Source organism: Pseudophryne corroboree, chromosome 6 (genome assembly GCF_028390025.1).
Source record: "Pseudophryne corroboree isolate aPseCor3 chromosome 6, aPseCor3.hap2, whole genome shotgun sequence".
NCBI classification, from domain to species: Eukaryota; Metazoa; Chordata; class Amphibia; order Anura; family Myobatrachidae; genus Pseudophryne; species Pseudophryne corroboree.
Window position 1 is genome coordinate 495,761,464 of NC_086449.1, and position 18,243 is coordinate 495,779,706.

General features: G+C 47.0%; 1 protein-coding gene across 1 annotated transcript in view; it reads left to right on the forward strand.

Moving 5' to 3' along the window:
* Positions 1 to 18,243, forward strand: part of ANO6 (anoctamin 6) — a 199,090-nt gene that overhangs the window by 143,327 nt on the left and 37,520 nt on the right. The window contains exons 13-14 of the mRNA XM_063927350.1: positions 12,248 to 12,473; positions 14,165 to 14,334. Of these exons, the coding sequence (XP_063783420.1) occupies positions 12,248 to 12,473; positions 14,165 to 14,334 (396 nt within the window). The remainder of the gene's footprint in view (positions 1 to 12,247; positions 12,474 to 14,164; positions 14,335 to 18,243) is intronic.

Here is an 18,243-nt window from a genome sequence, read left to right on the forward strand (position 1 = left end):
CTCCTGGCCGTCCCTCCTCCAAGTTCATGGCCAGTTCCCGCGGGTTTCTCGTTTCATGAACTGAATGACCTCACTTCCGGCTCAGACGCTACCACGGGGGTACTCGGTCGCAGCTTAGACGCTGCGGTTGTGTACACTGGAGTTAAACCCGCCCAGACCGAGTCGCAGGCCTTAGCGTCTGCATACACGTGGAAGTCGCTCAGCGTCCGTGAGCGTCCGTGTCCGTTATCAGTTATCAAGAGCGGCAGTGTACACCAGTAGCGTCTAAATCCACTCAGCGTCTTACGAGCGTATTTGCTTGGATATGGAAGTGTGGTGAGTCTCCCTGTATCCCGCTCCACGGAGGCAGGGTATACAGTACTAAAAATTATCTCTACTTCTTAGTATGCATTGTTCATTTTTAGTACCTATTGCATATGAGACCTGTATATTATTGTGTTTTCTGCATGCTATGTTGAAAAAAGAACCAGTTTAAAACAGAAGTACAATTTTCCTATTTATGTATAAGTTGTTATGGAGGTTGTATTCTCATATGGCAATGTCTAATGCTTTAACATGTGACTGACTGCTAGTATGTGTGCTGACTTTTCTGTGTAATGTCAGTCCTGTTCTGACCCTCAAATCAGGTGCACTGTGGTCAGATTGATCTCACCTCTATATACTGACATATAGGGTGATTTTCAGTCACAAAATTGTATAGTCAATAACCGATTAATACCATGTCTGTGAGCGGCAAAAGTGATGAGGAGAATTTATCAAGCACTCCTACAGCCCTAACATGCTTATCTTGTAAGTCAGGGGTAATTGATATGAATCAATTGGTCACTTATGAGGGTTTGTGTGCAAACTGTTTCGCTTTTCAGCGAAGTAAAAAACAGGACTTGGTTCAACCACCAACAGAGCCACCATGGAATATGTTCACAAAGACTCTATCTTCAGAAGCGGACAGGTTAACTCCGGTATATCACCTCAAGAGTTAGGTTACACTATGAACCCATATATGCAGCTCCCTTCCTATGGTTTGGTTCCAGTAGCCTCTACAAGCAACCAAGGGACAGGTAAAACTAAGACAGATACGTCTGTGTGGCAGACTACACAAGATGATACATCGGATGATGATGATGATACAATAGATTCAACTCCGTATGATGATCAGTCGCAGAGCTTTAGTTCAGAAGATGTAGCTGAACTTATTAATGCTGTGAAGGCTGTTCTCTCGTTGGAAGAGCCAGTCAAGACAGTGTTAAAAGCTAAAGCACCTGTATTTAAACGAACAAAATCAGTGAAAGCTGAATTCCAAGCGTCAGATGAGCTGACGGAAATGATGGATGAGTCTTGGGCAGCGCCCAGTAAAAAGTATAAGATTCCTAAGAGATGGGATTCTTAATATCCATTTCCTGCTATGGATTGTTTGAAAAGAGAAGTTCCTCCAAAAGTAGATGCACATGTTTTGCGACTCGTGCATAAATCTGCTTTACCACTGTCATCTACCTCATTGAATGATGTCACAGACAGAAGGGTAGAGAGCCTTTTGAAAAATATTTTTTCTCTAGTAGGAGCAGTGGTAAGACCTGCTATGGCTTTGGCCTGGGTAGCAAAGGCAATGGGCGAATGGATAGAGGAACTAGAGAATGACATCCCTTCTCCTACTAGGGAGCAAGAGGATCGTTTTTGCCGCTTAAGACAATCTGCCCAGTATTTGGAAGAAGCAGCAATTGATGTAGGTACAGTTGCTTCTAAAGCTTCAGCCTTGACAGTAGTTGCTCGCAAAGTAGTTTGGCTACGGACCTGGAAGGCAGATGCGGAGTCCAAGAAAGAATTGGAAGCATTGCCTTTTGTCGGTAATATATTATTTGGAAAACCGTTATCGGATATCCTAGAATCAGAGGCTGAATCGAAAAAGGTCAGATTTCCGGCTGTTTATAACCCAAAAGGTCAGATTTCCGGCTGTTTATAACCCTAAGTCCAAGGGTTTAAAATTTCGCTCATTTCGTTAGCAAAGCGAAGCGAAAGCTTAAGAGGAGCCTAAGCAACCCCAGTTCAAAACCAGGGGTAGGAAGCAGTGGGCTAGCAAAAAGCCAGCTTCCAAGCCTGAACAGAAACCATCAGCCTGAAGAGACGGGCCTCCGCCTGGAGGATTCCAGGGTTGGGGGCCGACTACTTCTTTTTGCACACATATGGCAACAGTCAACAGCAGACGCTTGGGTGCAGAAGGTAGTATCTCAGGGGTATGGGTTCCCATTCAGGAGGCAGCCTCCTCAAAGATTTTTTTGCACCAGCCCATCTTGTATAGAGTCGAAGGCCAATGCCCTGCAAGAAGCAGTCCAAAAATTACTGCAGTCAGGTGTGATTGTCCCAGTACCTCCATCACAAAGGGGACAGGGGTTTTTCTCCAATTTATTTCTAATCCAGAAGCCAAATGGGTCATATCGACCAATTCTAAATCTGAAAATGCTGAACAGATACGTATGGATCCCGAAGTTCCACATGGAGACGTTACACTCCATAATGTTGGCTATGGAACCGGGAGATTACATGGTATCTCTGGATGTACGGGATGCTTACCTACATGTGCCTATAGCACTGTCTCATCAGTGTTACCTCAGGTTTGCCATCCTCCAGGAACATTTCCAGTTCCAAGCTCTGCCTTTTGGGCTAGCTACAGCACCCAGGGTGTTTACCAAGATCATGGTGGTTATGGCAGCTTGTCTGCCAAACAGGGGATAAGAATATTCCCATACCTAGACGACCTGTTAATCTTAGCACAGTCGCAAGATTTACTGTTGAGCCATCTTCAACAGACGATAGTTTGTTTACAGAGACACGGGTGGCTCATAAATTGGGAAAAGTCGTCCCTGAATCCATCACAGCGGATGGTTCATTTGGGATCCATATTGGATTCAAACCTACAAAAAGTTCTCTTACCAGAGAAAAAGATAGTCAAGGTGCAGGTCATGGCTCGGGAAGCGTTGCAAGCCCAGACAATGTCAGTCCATGCAGCAATGCGACTGTTGGGTCTGATGGTATCAACCTTCGACATGGTGCAATATGCGCAATTCCACTCCAGACCGTTGCAGCACCTTATTCTGACCAAATGGAACGGAAATCATCAGACGATAAAGAAGCAGATGATAAAGATTCCAGTAAACATAAAAAGGTCTCTAGCGTGGTGGCTACAGACAGACCATTTAAACAAGGGGAGACCCTTTTGGATAAAAGAGTGGCAAGTCCTGACAACAGATGCCAGCCTGCAGGGCTGGGGGGCGGTACTCGGAAGCCTATGGTTCCAGGGAAAGTGGACCGCAAGGGAAAGTCGCCTGCCAATAAATCTGTTAGAAATAATGGCCATTTACTTGGATCTGGTTCAGGCAAAGGACAATCTACAAGGAAGACCAGTCCAGATCCGCTCAGACAATGCGACAGCAGTATCACTGACCTGGTTTGGGAGCGTTGTGGACTCGGGGTTTCTTCCGGTGACCGGGAAGAGGAACCGCAACTGGGCCGCAGCAGGGATGGCCGAATGTAAGTTTTTCCTCATGCAGGATTAGGTCGGCAGACAGGAAGCACCCGTGGACGCTGAAGGTCTCCTGAAAGACCGAACTTGAAAGGCGCTGATGAATCAGTGAAGAATACCAGGTGCTGGAGGAACAAACTGCGCTAAAGTGCACTGGGTGCTTGGAGACACTGAGGTGCTTGGAGGCGCGGAGGCGCTTGGAGGTACCGAGGTGCTTGGAGGCACAGAGGTGTTTGGAGGCACAGAGGTGCTTGGAGTATAGAGGTGCTTGAAGGCGCGGAGGTGCTTGGAGACACTGAGATGCTTGGAGGCGCAGAGGCGCTTGGAGGCACCGAGGTGCTTGGAGGCGCTTGGAGGCAAGTAGGTGCTTGGAGGCACGGAGATGCTTGGAGGGACGGAGGTGCTTGGAGGTGCTTGGAGGCACGGAGGTGCTTGGAGGCACGGAGATGCTTGGAGGCACGGAGATGCTTGGAGGCACGGAGGGGCTTGGAGGCACGGAGGGGCTTGGAGGCACGGAGGGGCTTGGAGGCACGGAGGTGCTTGGAGGCACGGAGATGCTGAGAACACTGGAGACTGTGAGATGGAGGGCACGCTGAATGCTGAGAACACTGGAGACTGTGAAACAGGGAACATGCTTGCACAAAGGGAGCACTGAAGTCTATCACTAAGGAGAGACGATACTCAGGCGCCGGGCTCTGTCCGGCGTCCACCTTTGAATTCCCCGCCTTCCTCCGATTGGTGGAGGGGAGCCAGCGACGTCACCCGCCCACCACCCACGTGACAGCCGGACGCAATGGCGGCACCCACGCTCCGGGGAACCGCTGGGAGCAGCGCCGCCAGACGCCGGGACCCAGCAACCACCGGAGGCGGGGACCGCCAGGAGGACCAGCGGGCACGCAGGGGTAAGCGCGGCGGCCGCTGCCCCTGGCGTGTGACAGTACCCCCTCCTCCAGGAGTGGCCCCTGGACACTTTCCGGGTTTCGTTGGATGTTTGGAATGGATGATCCGAACTGGTTGAGGAGCAGTGACTTCGGAAGCTTTTACCCAACTTCTTTCCTCAGGACCATAGCCTTTCCACTCCACTAGTTACTGAAGATTCTTGTGGTAGTAGCGGGAGTCAAGAATCGTTTTGATCTCAAATTCAGTTCCACCTTCGGTCTCCACCGAGACCGGACTAGGAGACACTGACTGGAAACGATTTAAAATGAGAGGCCGGAGGAGAGAAACATGGAAAGAATTTCGTACACGAAAGTGAGAGGGCAAACCCAATTTGCAGACTACAGGGTTTAGGACTTGTAAAACTGGGTAAGGCCCGATTAATCTTGGAGCAAACTTCATTGCAGGCACTTTTAGACGGAGGTTGCGGGTGGAGAGCCATACCCTGTCGCCAACCTTGTATTGAGGAGCTGCTCGTCGTTTTTTGTCTGCAAAGAACTTGTATCGAATGGAGATTTTATTGCGATTAGCTGAACCTTACTCCAAATTTGACTGAAGTGCCGAAGAGTGGAAGTAACAGCAGGAACATCCTCTGAAGGAAGGAGTGGTAATTCTGGAATTCGTGGATGGAATCCATAATTGATGAAGAATGGGGACTCACCAGTGGAAGCGTGATACAGATGGTTATGGGCAAACTCAGCCCAGGGTAACAGCTCCACCCAGTCGTCCTGTGAAGGAGAGAGATAAATGCGGAGAAATGTCTCTAAATCCTGGTTGACTTGTTCGGTTTGCCCATTGGTTTGTGGATGATAAGCAGATGAAAACTTGAGTTTTATTCGCAACGCCGAACAGAGAGCCCTCCAAAACCTTGCAGTGAAATGTACCCCTCGATCAGAGATTATTTCCTGAGGTAACCCATGCAAGCGAAAGTGTTCTCGGATAAATAGTAGAGCCAACTTGGGAGCCGTTGGTAGACCTGTCAACGGAACAAAGTGTGCCATTTTTGAGAAGCGGTCAATAATCACCCAGATGGTATTTCAACCCTTGGAGAGAGGTAACTCGGTAATGAAGTCCATAGAAATATGGGTCCATGGTTTCCTAGGAATGGACAGTGGACGAAGCAAACCGGCAGGGGGCAAACGAGGAGTTTTGTGCTGAGCACACTGTGGACAAGAGTTAACATAGTCTTGTATATCCCTCCTCATGGTGTTCCACTAATATGTCCTTCGTAGAAACTCGAACATTTTCTGGGCTCCCGGGTGACCGGAGAACTTGGATATATGGGCCCACTGCAGTAACTTTGGTCGAAATTCCACTGGTACAGACATTCTCCCAGGAGGAGGTCCTAGAGAAGTGGGGGATGCGGAAATGGAGAGTGGACTAAGAATTAGACTCTTCTCAAAGGAATTCTCTTCATCTGAGGCCGTTAGGGAACGGGACAGAGCGTCAGCTTTGGCGTTGAGAGTCCCAGCCCGGTACTTAATAACAAATGAGAACCGAGTGAAGAAAAGCGCCCATCTAGCGTGACGGGGGTTTAGACATTGGGCAGTTTTGATATACAGCAAGTTCTTATGATCGGTGTAAATAGTTATTAGATGTTTAGCACCTTCCAATAAATATCTCCATTCCTCCAAGGCAGATTTTATTGCCAAAAGTTCTTGATCTCCAATAGTGTAGTTTCGTTCCGCAGAGGAGAACTTCCGAGAATGGAAACCACATGGATGCAACTTTCCATCAGAAGAGTACTGTGAAAGAACGGCTCCAATGCCGACTGAGGAAGCATCGACTTCCAAGAAGAATGGTTCTGTGAAATTTGGCTGTTGGAGTACCGGAGCTGACATAAAAGCTGATTTCAACCGGGCAAACGCTACTATGGCTTCAGAAGACCACAGACTTGGATCGGATCCCTTTTTTGTCAATGCAGTAATGGGTGCAACAATGGTGGAGAATCCCTTAATGAATTTTCTGTACTAATTCGCAAAGCCCAGGAATCTTTGTACTGCTTTGAGAGAGAGAGGCTGAGTCCAATCCCGAATGGCCGAGAGTTTTTCCGGATCCATGCGAAACTCCGTGCCTGAGATAACATAACCGAGAAACGGAATTGAAGGGGCCTCAAAGGTACATTTGGAAATTTTGCCGTAAAGACGATTTCTTCGTAGGCGGGAAAGTACCTCTTTGACCTGTACTCGGTGCTCCGCAAGATTCTTGGAAAAAATCAGAATGTCATCCAAATACACCACTACACTTTGATATAACATATCTCGGAAGACTTCGTTTACGGATCCCTGGAAAACGGCAGGAGCATTACTGAGACCGAACGGCATTACCAGATATTTGTAATGCCCGTCCCTGGTATTGAAGGCAGTCTTCCATTCATCTCCCTGTCGAATGCGTATAAGATTATAGGCTCCTCTCAAGTCGAGCTTCGTAAAAACATGGGCTCCACAAACCCTGTCAAATAGCTCCGTGATTAGTGGCAAGGGATATTTATTCTTAATGGTGATATCGTTTAAACCACGATAATCGATACATGGTCTTAATCCCCCGTCCTTCTTCTTCACGAAGAAGAAACCCGCTCCAGCCGGGGAGGTAGAGGGACGGATGAATCCTTTAAGCAGATTAGACTTAATATATTCCGACATAGCCTGGGTCTCAGGTAGTGACAAGGGATACGTGCGCCCCCGGGGTGGCATCTTCCCTGGGATAAGCTCAATGGGACAGTCCCAGGGTCTATGGGGTGGTAACTGATCAGCCGCCTGTTCAGAGAAGACATCTGCGAACTCCCGATAGATCTTCGGAATGAGTTCTTCATCCGACCTGGAAGACGTACGGAGCAGATAAACAGGTGTGATGCAACTAGAGTGACAAAACGAGCTCCAGGACAATATTTGCGACGACTTCCAGTCGAAGTGAGGGTTATGAATTTTGAGCCAAGGCACAACCCCAGGACAAGATCGTGGGGCATCTCCGGAATCACTAGGAACTCTAAACGCTCTTGATGTAGAGCTCCGACCTGTAGCTTGATGGGCTTTGTACGACTTGTAATAAGACCATTGGTTATTTTGGTACCGTTGATAGCAGTCAGCGTAATAGGTCTTTTGATAGACTGCAGCTCTAAACCCAGCCTCTGAACACAAGAAAGAGAAACAAAATTCCCTGCAGCCCCAGAGTCCAGTAAGGCATTAAGAGGTTTGGCAACTGACTCAGAAAACAGAGATACGGAGAGTAGACAATCCACAGTCGGAGAAGATTTGGTCGTGACCCCCAACTTGACTCCTCCAGAACAAGCTAGGCCTGCCCGTTTCCCGGACGGGATTTACAGAACTTGATAAAGTGATCTGCGGCTCCACAGTACAGGCACAGTTTACCCTCACGACGGCGCTGTCGTTCCTCCGGAGACAGTCGAGATCGGTTAATTTGCATGGGCTCGTCCGGACATGGTACAACCGCTTGCCTAGGAGGAAGAAGCCGAAACCTGGACCGATCCGACTGACTACGGTCACCACCACGCTCCTGCATGCGGAGGTCTACCTTGACGCAGAGTGAGATCAACTCTTCTAGTGGATCCGGCAGATCCCTAGTGACCAGCTCGTCTTTCAGACGGTCAGAAAGCCCGTTCCAAAAGGCGGCCCTGAGAGCGTCATTATTCCAGCGTAGTTCTGAGGCAATGGTCTGGAAATGAACAACGTACTGCCCCACAGAACGGGAGCCTTGACGAACACGAAGCAAATCAGAGGAAGCGGCGGTTGCCCTGCCGGGCTCGTCGAAGATTTTTCGGAAGGACGTGATGAAATTGGTGTAATTGGAAACCAATGGATCAGATCGTTCCCATAATGGAGACACCGAATCCAACGCTGACCCTTCGAGCAGGGAAATAATATACGCCACCTTAGACCGATCCGTAGGGAAATTATGAGAGAGAAGCTCGAAGTTCACCTCGCACTGGTTTAAAAAACCACGGCAATTCTTTGGATTCCCATTATAGCGGGAAGGAGTAGGAAGCTGAAGACGTGACCTGGTACCGGCCGGAGGTTGTACGTTACTGGAAACGGCAACTGGAGCAGTTACGGGTACTGAAACCGGAATTACGGAAGCTAAGGATGCTTGAATTTGATCCAATCGGCCGGACAATTCCTGGAGATATTGCATCGACTCTGTGTTCCGATCCCCCGGGTCCATGTGGCCTGAGTATACTATCACTGACCTGGTTTGGGAGCGTTGTGGACTCGGGGTTTCTTCCGGTGACCGGGAAGAGGAACCGCAACTGGTCCGCAGCAGGGATGGCCGAATGTAAGTTTTCCTCATGCAGGATTAGGTCGGCAGACAGGAAGCACGTGTGGACGCTGAAGGTCTCCTGAAAGACAGAACTTGAAAGGCGCTGATGAATCAGTGAAGAATACCAGGTGCTGGAGGAACAAACTGCGCTAAAGTGCACTGGGTGCTTGGAGACACCGAGGTGCTTGGAGGCACCGAGGTGCTTGGAGGCACAGAGGTGCTTGGAGGTATAGAGGTGCTTGAAGGCGCATAGGCGCTTGGAGGCACTGAGATGCTTGGTGGCACGGAGGTGCTTGGAGGCGCTTGGAGGCAAGGAGATGCTTGGAGGCACGGAGGGGCTTGGAGGCACGGAGGGGCTTGGAGGCACGGAGGTGCTTGGAGGCACGGAGGTGCTTGGAGGCACGGAGATGCTGAGAACACTGGAGACTGTGAGATGGAGGGCACGCTGAATGCTGAGAACACTGGAGACTGTGAAACAGGGAATACGCTTGCACAAAGGGAGCACTGAAGTCTATCACTAAGGAGAGACGATACTCAGGCGCCGGGCTCTGTCCGGCGTCCACCTTTGAATTCCCCACCTTCCTCCGATTGGTGGAGGGGAGCCAGCGACGTCACCCGCCCACCACCCACGTGACAGCCGGGCGAAATGGCAGCGCCCACGCTCCGGGGAACCGCCGGGAGCAGCGCCGCCAGACGCCGGGACCCAGCAACCACCGGAGGCGGAGACCGCCAGGAGGACCAGCGGACACGCAGGGGTAAGCGCGGCGGCCGCTGCCCCTGGCGTGTGACAAGCAGTAGCATACCTCAATCATCAAGGAGGAACTCACAGCAAGAGACTGATGGAAGAAGTAACTCCCATTATAAAATGGGCAGAACTCCATCTCCCAGCATTGTCAGCAGTATTTGTCACGGGTGTACTAAACTGGGAAGCGGATTTTCTCAGTCGACACACCATTCAGGAAACCGAATGGGCACTACACCCAGAAGTGTTTCAGACACTGGTGAACAGATCGGTTCTACCAGATATAGACCTTATGGCGTCTCGTCTAAACAACAAAGTTCCAAGGTACGGATCGAGAACAAGGGACCCAGGAGCGGTCCTTGTAGACGCACTGTCAGTAGAATGGAGGTTTCAGCTGGCGTATCTGTTCCCGCCAATATCTCTGTTACCCAGAGTAGTGAGAAAAATAAAACAGGCAAAAGGAGCAATCATTCTAATAGCTCCAGCTTGGCCAAGAAGGCATTGGTACACAGATCTGTTGAGAATGTCCGTGGAAGCACCGATACTGCTCCCTCAACGTCCAGATCTGCTAATGCAGGGTCCTTGTTGGCACAGTCATTTGGATCGCCTGTCTTTGACGGCGTGGCTGTTGAAACCTCTATCTTAGAGGCTAAAGGATTTTCGAAACAAGTAATCCAAACTATGCTTAGAGCAAGAAAGCCTTCTTCGGCCCGTGTGTATCATAGAATATGGCAAGCCTATATTCATTGGTGTACTGGAAAAAATTTCAATCCGAGATCTTTTAAAGTAGCTAGGATTTTTGATTTCCTTCAGGCAGGATTGGATAAAGGTTGAAAGTTGCTTCCTTGAGGGTTCAAGTTTCAGCGTTAACTGTATGGTTTCAGCAGAAGATTGCTGATTTACAGGATGTACGTACATTTTTTTCAAGGAGTAGTACATATTCAACCTCCATTTGTTCCTCCTGCAGCTCCCTGGGATTTGATTTAGTTCTTAAATTTCTCCATGGTCCTCTGTTTGAACCACTTGAGAGAGCAGATCTTAAGTGGTTAACGGTTAAAGTTCTTTTTTTACTGGCAATGGCGTCAGCCAGAAGAGTGTCAGATTTAGGAGCATTATCATGTAAGTCTCCTTTCCTAAGTTTTTTTCCAGACAGAGCAGTTCTCAGAACGAGATCTAGCTATCTTCCAAAGGTGGTATCAAAGTTTCACCTGAATAAAGAGATTGTAGTCCCAGCTTTTCAGGTATCGGGACTATCTGCGGGAGAAGCATTGCTACGGATTCCATAGAAGAGGATGGCCTGCTAGTAAACAGACGCTGGCGAGATGGCTCCGAATGGTAATATCAGAAGCTTATTCTCATGCAGATCTCCCTATTCCGGCTAATGTCTCTGCACACTCTACATGTAAGGTAGGTCCTTCTTGGGCAGCACAACAGGGTGCTTTGGCAGAACAGATATGTAGGGCATCCACATGGTCTTCCATAAACACATTCATTAGACATTATGCCTTGGATACTTTTGCCTCTCATGACGCAGACTTCGGGCGAAAGGTCCTCCTGTGCAATCAGGAGCGTCCCCACCACTAAAATGGCTTTGGGAATCCCAATGTTATCTTGTGGATAATCCTGTGGACCCAGCCAGAGAAATAGACGTTATGGTAAGAACTTACCGTTGACAACGTGATTTCTCTTATGTCCACAGGTATCCACAGGGATCCCACCCTGACGCATCTGATTTGAGGATCTAGACAATCACTAAAACCTCTTCCTTCTTGTATGGAAGGGTGTGCATATGTGTTCTTATCACCTAAACAGGTCTCTGCCTGATGTTCCTGCCTAAAATCGCTGTGGAAAGAACTGATCTGACTGAGTCAGGGGGCAGGACTATATGGTGAAGGCCCCAATGCATCCTGGGAGGCCAGAAAGCTTGTGACCGTGTTGGTGCCATTTTCGCTGTCGCTTGACAATATCCCAATGTTATCCTGTGGATACCTGTGGACATAAGAGAAATCACGTTATCAACGGTAAGTTTTTACCATAACGTCTATTTTGTTTATATTTCTAGGGTTATTGATTTCACAATATTTATATTTTCAGTGCTCCTTCATAAATATACAATTGTAATAATATGGCACTTATGATACAGGGGGTGGTATAGCTACATAGCTGATTTTCCCAATAATGATTTGTTGGATAATAACAATAGACTGCAATTAGAATACTACTCATGCTGTATTATTGTCACATTCCTGACAACTGCATATCAGGGCCACATTAGCCGTTATGTACTCAGGGCTGAGAAATGATACTAGAACGTTGGGGTCAATATAACAAATACAAAGGACAATAGTAAAACAGAGCACAAAGGTTCTTGTGGTCAGAAAAGTGAGCCAAAAGAAAATCCTTATCTTTACTTGTTCACTAATGGCAATAGTTGAAATACTATATATGTATAGAGAAAAGGGCTTCTGTATAATGGCTGGTAATTGGAAAGAGCTGAGCTGTCATATGGCATTGTAGAAGGAATGAGTACACACTTGAAGCACTATTTTTAGTGGACACATGTATGGCACTAGAGCGATAAATCTGATTAGGACTGTGGGTTACATGTACTTATAGTATGTATATTCTTGTCCTGCCTCCTCATCCACGGTACACCTGCATTATACTCTTTGTAATGATTGTGTCCTCATAACATCACTCAATTCTTTTTTTCTAGACTTCTAAACATCTTTATGTCCTTGTATGGATGAGTGTAACATTTTGTCTCTCCATTTTCACAGATAATGTTAATAGTTGCATCGGTAGTTGGGATCATTGTATATCGACTTTCTGTTTTCCTGGTATTTTCTGCAACATTGCCAAGGAAAATTAATGGAACGGAAGCAATTCAGAAGTACTTGACTCCGCAGACTGCCACCACAGTCACTGCATCCATAATAAGCTTCATCATTATCATGCTCCTAAACATGCTGTATGAAAGAGTAGCCATAATGATCACAGACTTTGGTAAGAATAACAGGAAGAATAAAAGCGGCTTTCTCTTTATTGCTTTAAGACCTTTAGGGGCTGATTCAGTTAGCAGCAATGGTCAGCTGTGCACAGATCTGCCTATGATGGTAGGCTTTATCTTGCTCATTTTCCTGCGCACCTCTGTGGGAAAACTAGCCATGTTGCTGGTCACAATGCGCCAAACAGGAATAGCAGCACATTGTGGGCGTGGCTGAGACGCTAATTGATAAAGTATGATGTAGTGGAGGTGCTTTTAACAACATACTCCTGATTCCACTGTCATATTTCACCTTCTTCTCTGATGCTTTATTCCCTACTGTAATTTTAAACCTGATTGAATTCACTGAGAAGTTCAGTGACCAGATAAAGGCACAGAGCCGAGTGCTTTTATATCGGTCATGAATGTCTGAGGTAACATCTGTTGTTTACAATGATTTTTTGTAGCAGATGTATTACCGCTTTATAACATATTTAATGCACACTGAAATGATGAGATCTCGCTGCTTATACAAATATTATTTGCAGTAATACATTGCCTGCATATTGTGTTATAATGTACAGTATATAAAGTTATACTGGTATATTATTGTGATCACAAAATAGGGATGCCAATTTTACCTGAATACTTCTCAAATAATCACCACCTCTATATGTAAAGTAGCAGAGACTACCTCATTTCCATGTATACAGTGTTATCGTTATTTGCCCCAAGCACGTTATCGGTCTTCAGTCCAGTGGAATCATGTGTCCCCTTTTTGGTGGCCTACATTATTCCATCTCTTTTAATTTCATCTTTAACAGAAAAATTAACAAATGTGTGATATGACTGTCAGAAGAGAAAAACAAGTATGAATCCAAATTCTGGGGCATCACTGATCTTGCTACGGTAACCAGTGAAGAACCCCTTAGTTAGGAGGGTGACTGTCAAGTTATCCCTCCCCTCCAGTTGTTGGGAGTTCACATACTACCTGTTCAGTTTATGTGGTGAGCTCAAATCTAGTCCTTACATAGGGTGCACATGTGGCCTTAATCCATTGGTTCCCAAACGCCATCCTAACGATGCACCAACAGTCCAGGATTTAAGGATATCCATGCTTGGGCATATGTGACTTAATTGGTACCTCTGTCAGTTTGATTATACAATCTGTGCACAAGCAGGGATATCCCTAAAACTGGACTGCCTGGGTGCCTTGAGAACTAAGTTTGGGAACCACTGCATTTAATCCTTTGTTCAAGTCTCATTATTTGTACATTTCATATAAGTCTACATTGTGCATTAACCATGCATTTGTTTCCTGAATTTTTTTAGGCCAGCAAAATAATCTAGTTATGTGTATTTGCCAACCTCAACACTTGCTGATTAATTGGTGATGTTTATTGCATTTACAAACTTCCATGTTAGCTGTATATGGGTCTAAAATGCTAATCAGAAGTAAATACAGACACTAGAATGGCTGTAAAATCAAGCATGCAACAAACCCAATCTATTGCTCTGCATAGAATAAGCTACCATTATGTTTGTGTATTTCATGAAGCAATATGGATGAGATTTAACAAATTCATTATAGTATAATCCTTATTTTTTAATTTTTAGTAAATGTATAATTTGATACCCTGTTCTTAAGTTGATGTTTTAATGTTAATGCTAAACCAAGTTATATTATGAATTACTTACTGTTCTATCACAGAGCTGCCAAGAACAAAGACAGAGTATGAAAACAGCCTTACCACAAAGATGTTCCTCTTCCAATTTGTCAATTATTACTCTTCTTGTTTCTACATCGCCTTCTTCAAGGGGAAATTTGTGGGGTACCCTGGAGATCCAGTATACTGGTTTGGAAGATTTCGCAATGAGGAAGTAAGTTATTTCAGGTTACTGATTTTATAGCGTTCAGGTCAAATTATTCTTTTTGGTTTGATTGGTGGATTCTTAGCCAATTAATGGTACATTCCCGTAACAACATTCCTGCAAATCTGTTTTATGCGACTAGCAGGTAAACGAAATAGTTTATCTTAATTTAGTATTTTGATTGTAATATCCAAATAGTTATAGTTTAAATAAGATTGTCAGTTACAAGTTAATATATGATTAAAGTAAATAGTTTTTTTTCTCCAAACTACACCATGATTCATGAACATGACTCCAATACTTTGTTAATTTGTAATTCCCAAACAATTTATATGGTTTATTGCATGTTTTAAATCAGTTTTCAAATAACATCATTTGATACTCTGGGGTAGATGTATTATCTGTCAGCTGCAGGTGTCGCCGTCCCATTCACAGCTACTGTAGTGGCTGCTACGGTTGCCGAGCTCCAGGCTTTGTGTGAGCTCTCATGCATACGCAGGGGAGACAGCACATCAGCACCAGGCTGATGCGCTGAGGGGGGTCTACCAGGGATCACTTTTTTTTTCACTCCGGCAAACAAGGTGATCATACATCTTGTCGCTAATGCTTCCTGCTTTGCCTTGGTAAAGAGGCGAAGCAGGATGAGTTGTACCGTCACAATCCGTGCCAGTATAATACATCACCCTTAACTATCCCTAAAATATAGGTTTGGTTAAAATAAAGAACCATGTACAGATGGCCCTTAAGTGAAAAATGTTAGATAGCAGTTACATGTGGCTATGCGATCATAGTCAGATTTGGGGGAAGGAGGGGGGGGTACAGGGGATACTGTCAGGGGGCCCCCTGACCGGATCACTCTGACATGACTAGCTCTCCTCTTGTGCAGCAGCAGAACCAGGCAGCCAGAATGCGAGTAGGACAGTATACAGTGCAGGCAGAGACATAGGAATATCAGGTTTCATGAGCTACGGATCTTCCTGACGAGAAGAGAGAGAGGCTCAGGGATCCCAGCTTCTTAGAGAGATACTAACAGATAGTCCTCCTGGGTCCTGTCCCAGTGTGTATGTAGTTCAGAGGTTGCTGCTATTCTTGTATGTGACAAGATAAATTATAGATTTTATTTCTCTTACGTCTTAGAGGAAGCTGGGGACTCCGTAAGGACCATGGGGTATAGATGGGCTCCGCAGGAGACATGGTCACTACAAAGAACTTTAGAATGGGTGTGCACTGGCTCCTCCCCCTATGCCCCTCCTCCAGACCTCAGTTAGATCCTGTGCCCAGAGGAGACTGGGTGCACTACAGGGGAGCTCTCCTGAGTTTCTCTGTAAAAATTATTTTGTTAGGTTTTTTATTTTCAGGGAGCGCTGCTGGAAACAGGCTCCCTGCATCGTGGGACTGAGGAGAGAGAAGCAGACCTACTTAAGTGATAGGCTCTGCTTCTTAGGCTACTGGACACCATTAGCTCCAGAGGGATCGGAACGCAGGTCTCACCCTAGCCGTTCGTCCCAGAGCCGTGCCGCCGCCCTCCTTGCAGAGCCGGAAGATAGAAGCCGGGTGAGTATAAGAAGAAAGAAGACTTCAGAGGCGGCAGAAGACTTCTGATTTTCACTGAGGTAACGCACACACACACACACACACACACACACACACACACACACACACTACAGGCACGGATGGGTGCAGGGGGGGGCGCCCTGGGCAGCAATAAAACCTCTTGGCTGGCAATATGAAGTATATATACTGCAGAGGCATTAGATATACGAACCCCCGCCAGTATTATATTTTTGAGCGGTACCGAAGCCCGAGGGGGCGGAGCTTGATTCCACAGCACTAACCAGCTCCATTTTCTCCACAGCACGCTGCTGAGAAGCTGGCTCCCCGGACTCTCCCCTGTTGAACACGGTGACAGAGGGCTAAAAAAGAGGGTGTGGGCACATATATTTGGCGCAGTGAGTGTATATTGAATACATATATAAAAAGCGCTGTGTATCTGGGAATTGTTTTTCCAAGGTCATTTGGCGCTAGGTGTGTGCTGGCATACTCTCTCTCTGTCTCTCCAAAGGGCCTTTTTGGGGAACTGTCTCCAGATTAGATATTTCCCTGAGTGTGTGGGGGTGTCAGTACGTGTGTGTCGGCATGTCTGAAGCGGAAGGCGCTTCTAGGGAGGAGGTGGAGCAAATGAGTGTGGTGTCTCCGTCGGCAACGCCGACACCTGATTGGTTGGATATGTGGAATGTTTTAAATGCAAATGTGAATTTATTACATAAGAGGTTGGACAAAGCAGAGTCCAGGGAAAATGCAGGGAGTCAATCCTTGCCTTTCACTATTTAACAGGGCCCTTCTGGGTCTCAGAAGCGCCCACTATCCCAAGTAGCAGACACTGATACCGACACGGATTCTGACTCCAGTGTCGACTACGATGATGCGAGGTTGCAGCCAAAGTTGGCAAAAAGTATTCATTATATGATTATTGCAATAAAAGATGTGTTGCATATTACAGATGACCCCTCTGTCCCTGACACGAGGGTCCACATGTTTAAAGAAAAGAAACCTGAGGTTACTTTCTCCCCTTCTCATGAGCTAAATGAGTTGTTTGAAAGGGCTTGGGAAACTCCAGACAAGAAACTGCAGATTCCCAAGAGGATTCTTATGGCGTATCCTTTCCCGGCTAAGGACAGGATATGGTGGGAATCCTCCCCCTAGGGTGGACAAGGCGTTAACGCGCTTACCCAAAAAGGTGGCGCTGCCGTCTCAAGATACCGCAGCCCTCAAGGATCCTGCTGATCGCAGGCAGGAGACTACCTTGAAGTCGATTTATACACATACTGGTACCTTGCTCAGACCGGTGATAGCGTCGGCTTGGGTTTGTAGCGCTGTAGCTGCTTGGACAGATACCTTCTCTGCTGAAATTGATACCCTGGATAAGGATACCATTTTATTGACCTTGGGTCATATTAAAGACGCTGTCCTATATATGAGAGATGCTCAGAGAGACCTTGGCCTACTGGGTTCAAGAGCCAACGCCGTGGCGATTTCTGCTAGGCGAGCCCTGTGGACGGGTGATGCCGACTCAAAGAGGCATATGGAGGTTTTGCCTTACAAGGGTGAGGACTTATTTGGTGAAGGTCTCACGGACCTGGTTTCCACAGCTACTGCAGGTAAATCTACTTTTCTTTTTCATCCACTAGGGGTCACTGGAGTATTCTTGGGATATGGACTGTTCCACAGGAACTAGGCACTGAATAAATTAAAATTTGAGACTACTCCTCCCCTCCATATCCCAGAGTACCTCAGTGTTTTTTTCGGTGCTCACCGAGCAACAAGGCTTGTGGAGTTAGTCCACAATTATTGAATTTTCAAGGCCACATCCCTTCCCCCCTTCCAGAAAGGCTAGGGTCCGGGATAGTGGAAGCTGCTGAAGCAGCTGTGGGTGTCTGGCCTCTCGGAAAGAGCTTCCTCACCACCACGTGCATGACGCCTGCAGAAAAGGCTGACGGAGCTTACAGAAGAAGCCCCGTCATAGCCCTCACCACAGGGTCCAGGTATGTTGAACGGGGCGGTCAGCTCACGCTGCCGCCCCGCTGGATGGGATACTGTGTGTGTGTGTGCGCCGCCTGCCGCTGCCTACAGCCGCCCGCCGCCGCTTCCAGCGCCGCTGTTATGCTGCCTCCCCCGCCGCTCTGAGCCGCGCCGGCCAGTTGATTATGCATAGGCCTCTCCACGGCTCTATGCGGCACGCTCCCCTGCTCCGATGCCGCTTTCGGCTCCCTCTCATCATAGCCGGCCTCCGTGTATAGTGAGGCGGTACACGGAGCATGGGGGGGGGGGAGGCACACTAATAATAAGCATACAGGTCTGATGTTACTATATTCAGGGTTCTATTTTATATACAGGTCTGATGTTACCCGCAGGGGTGAA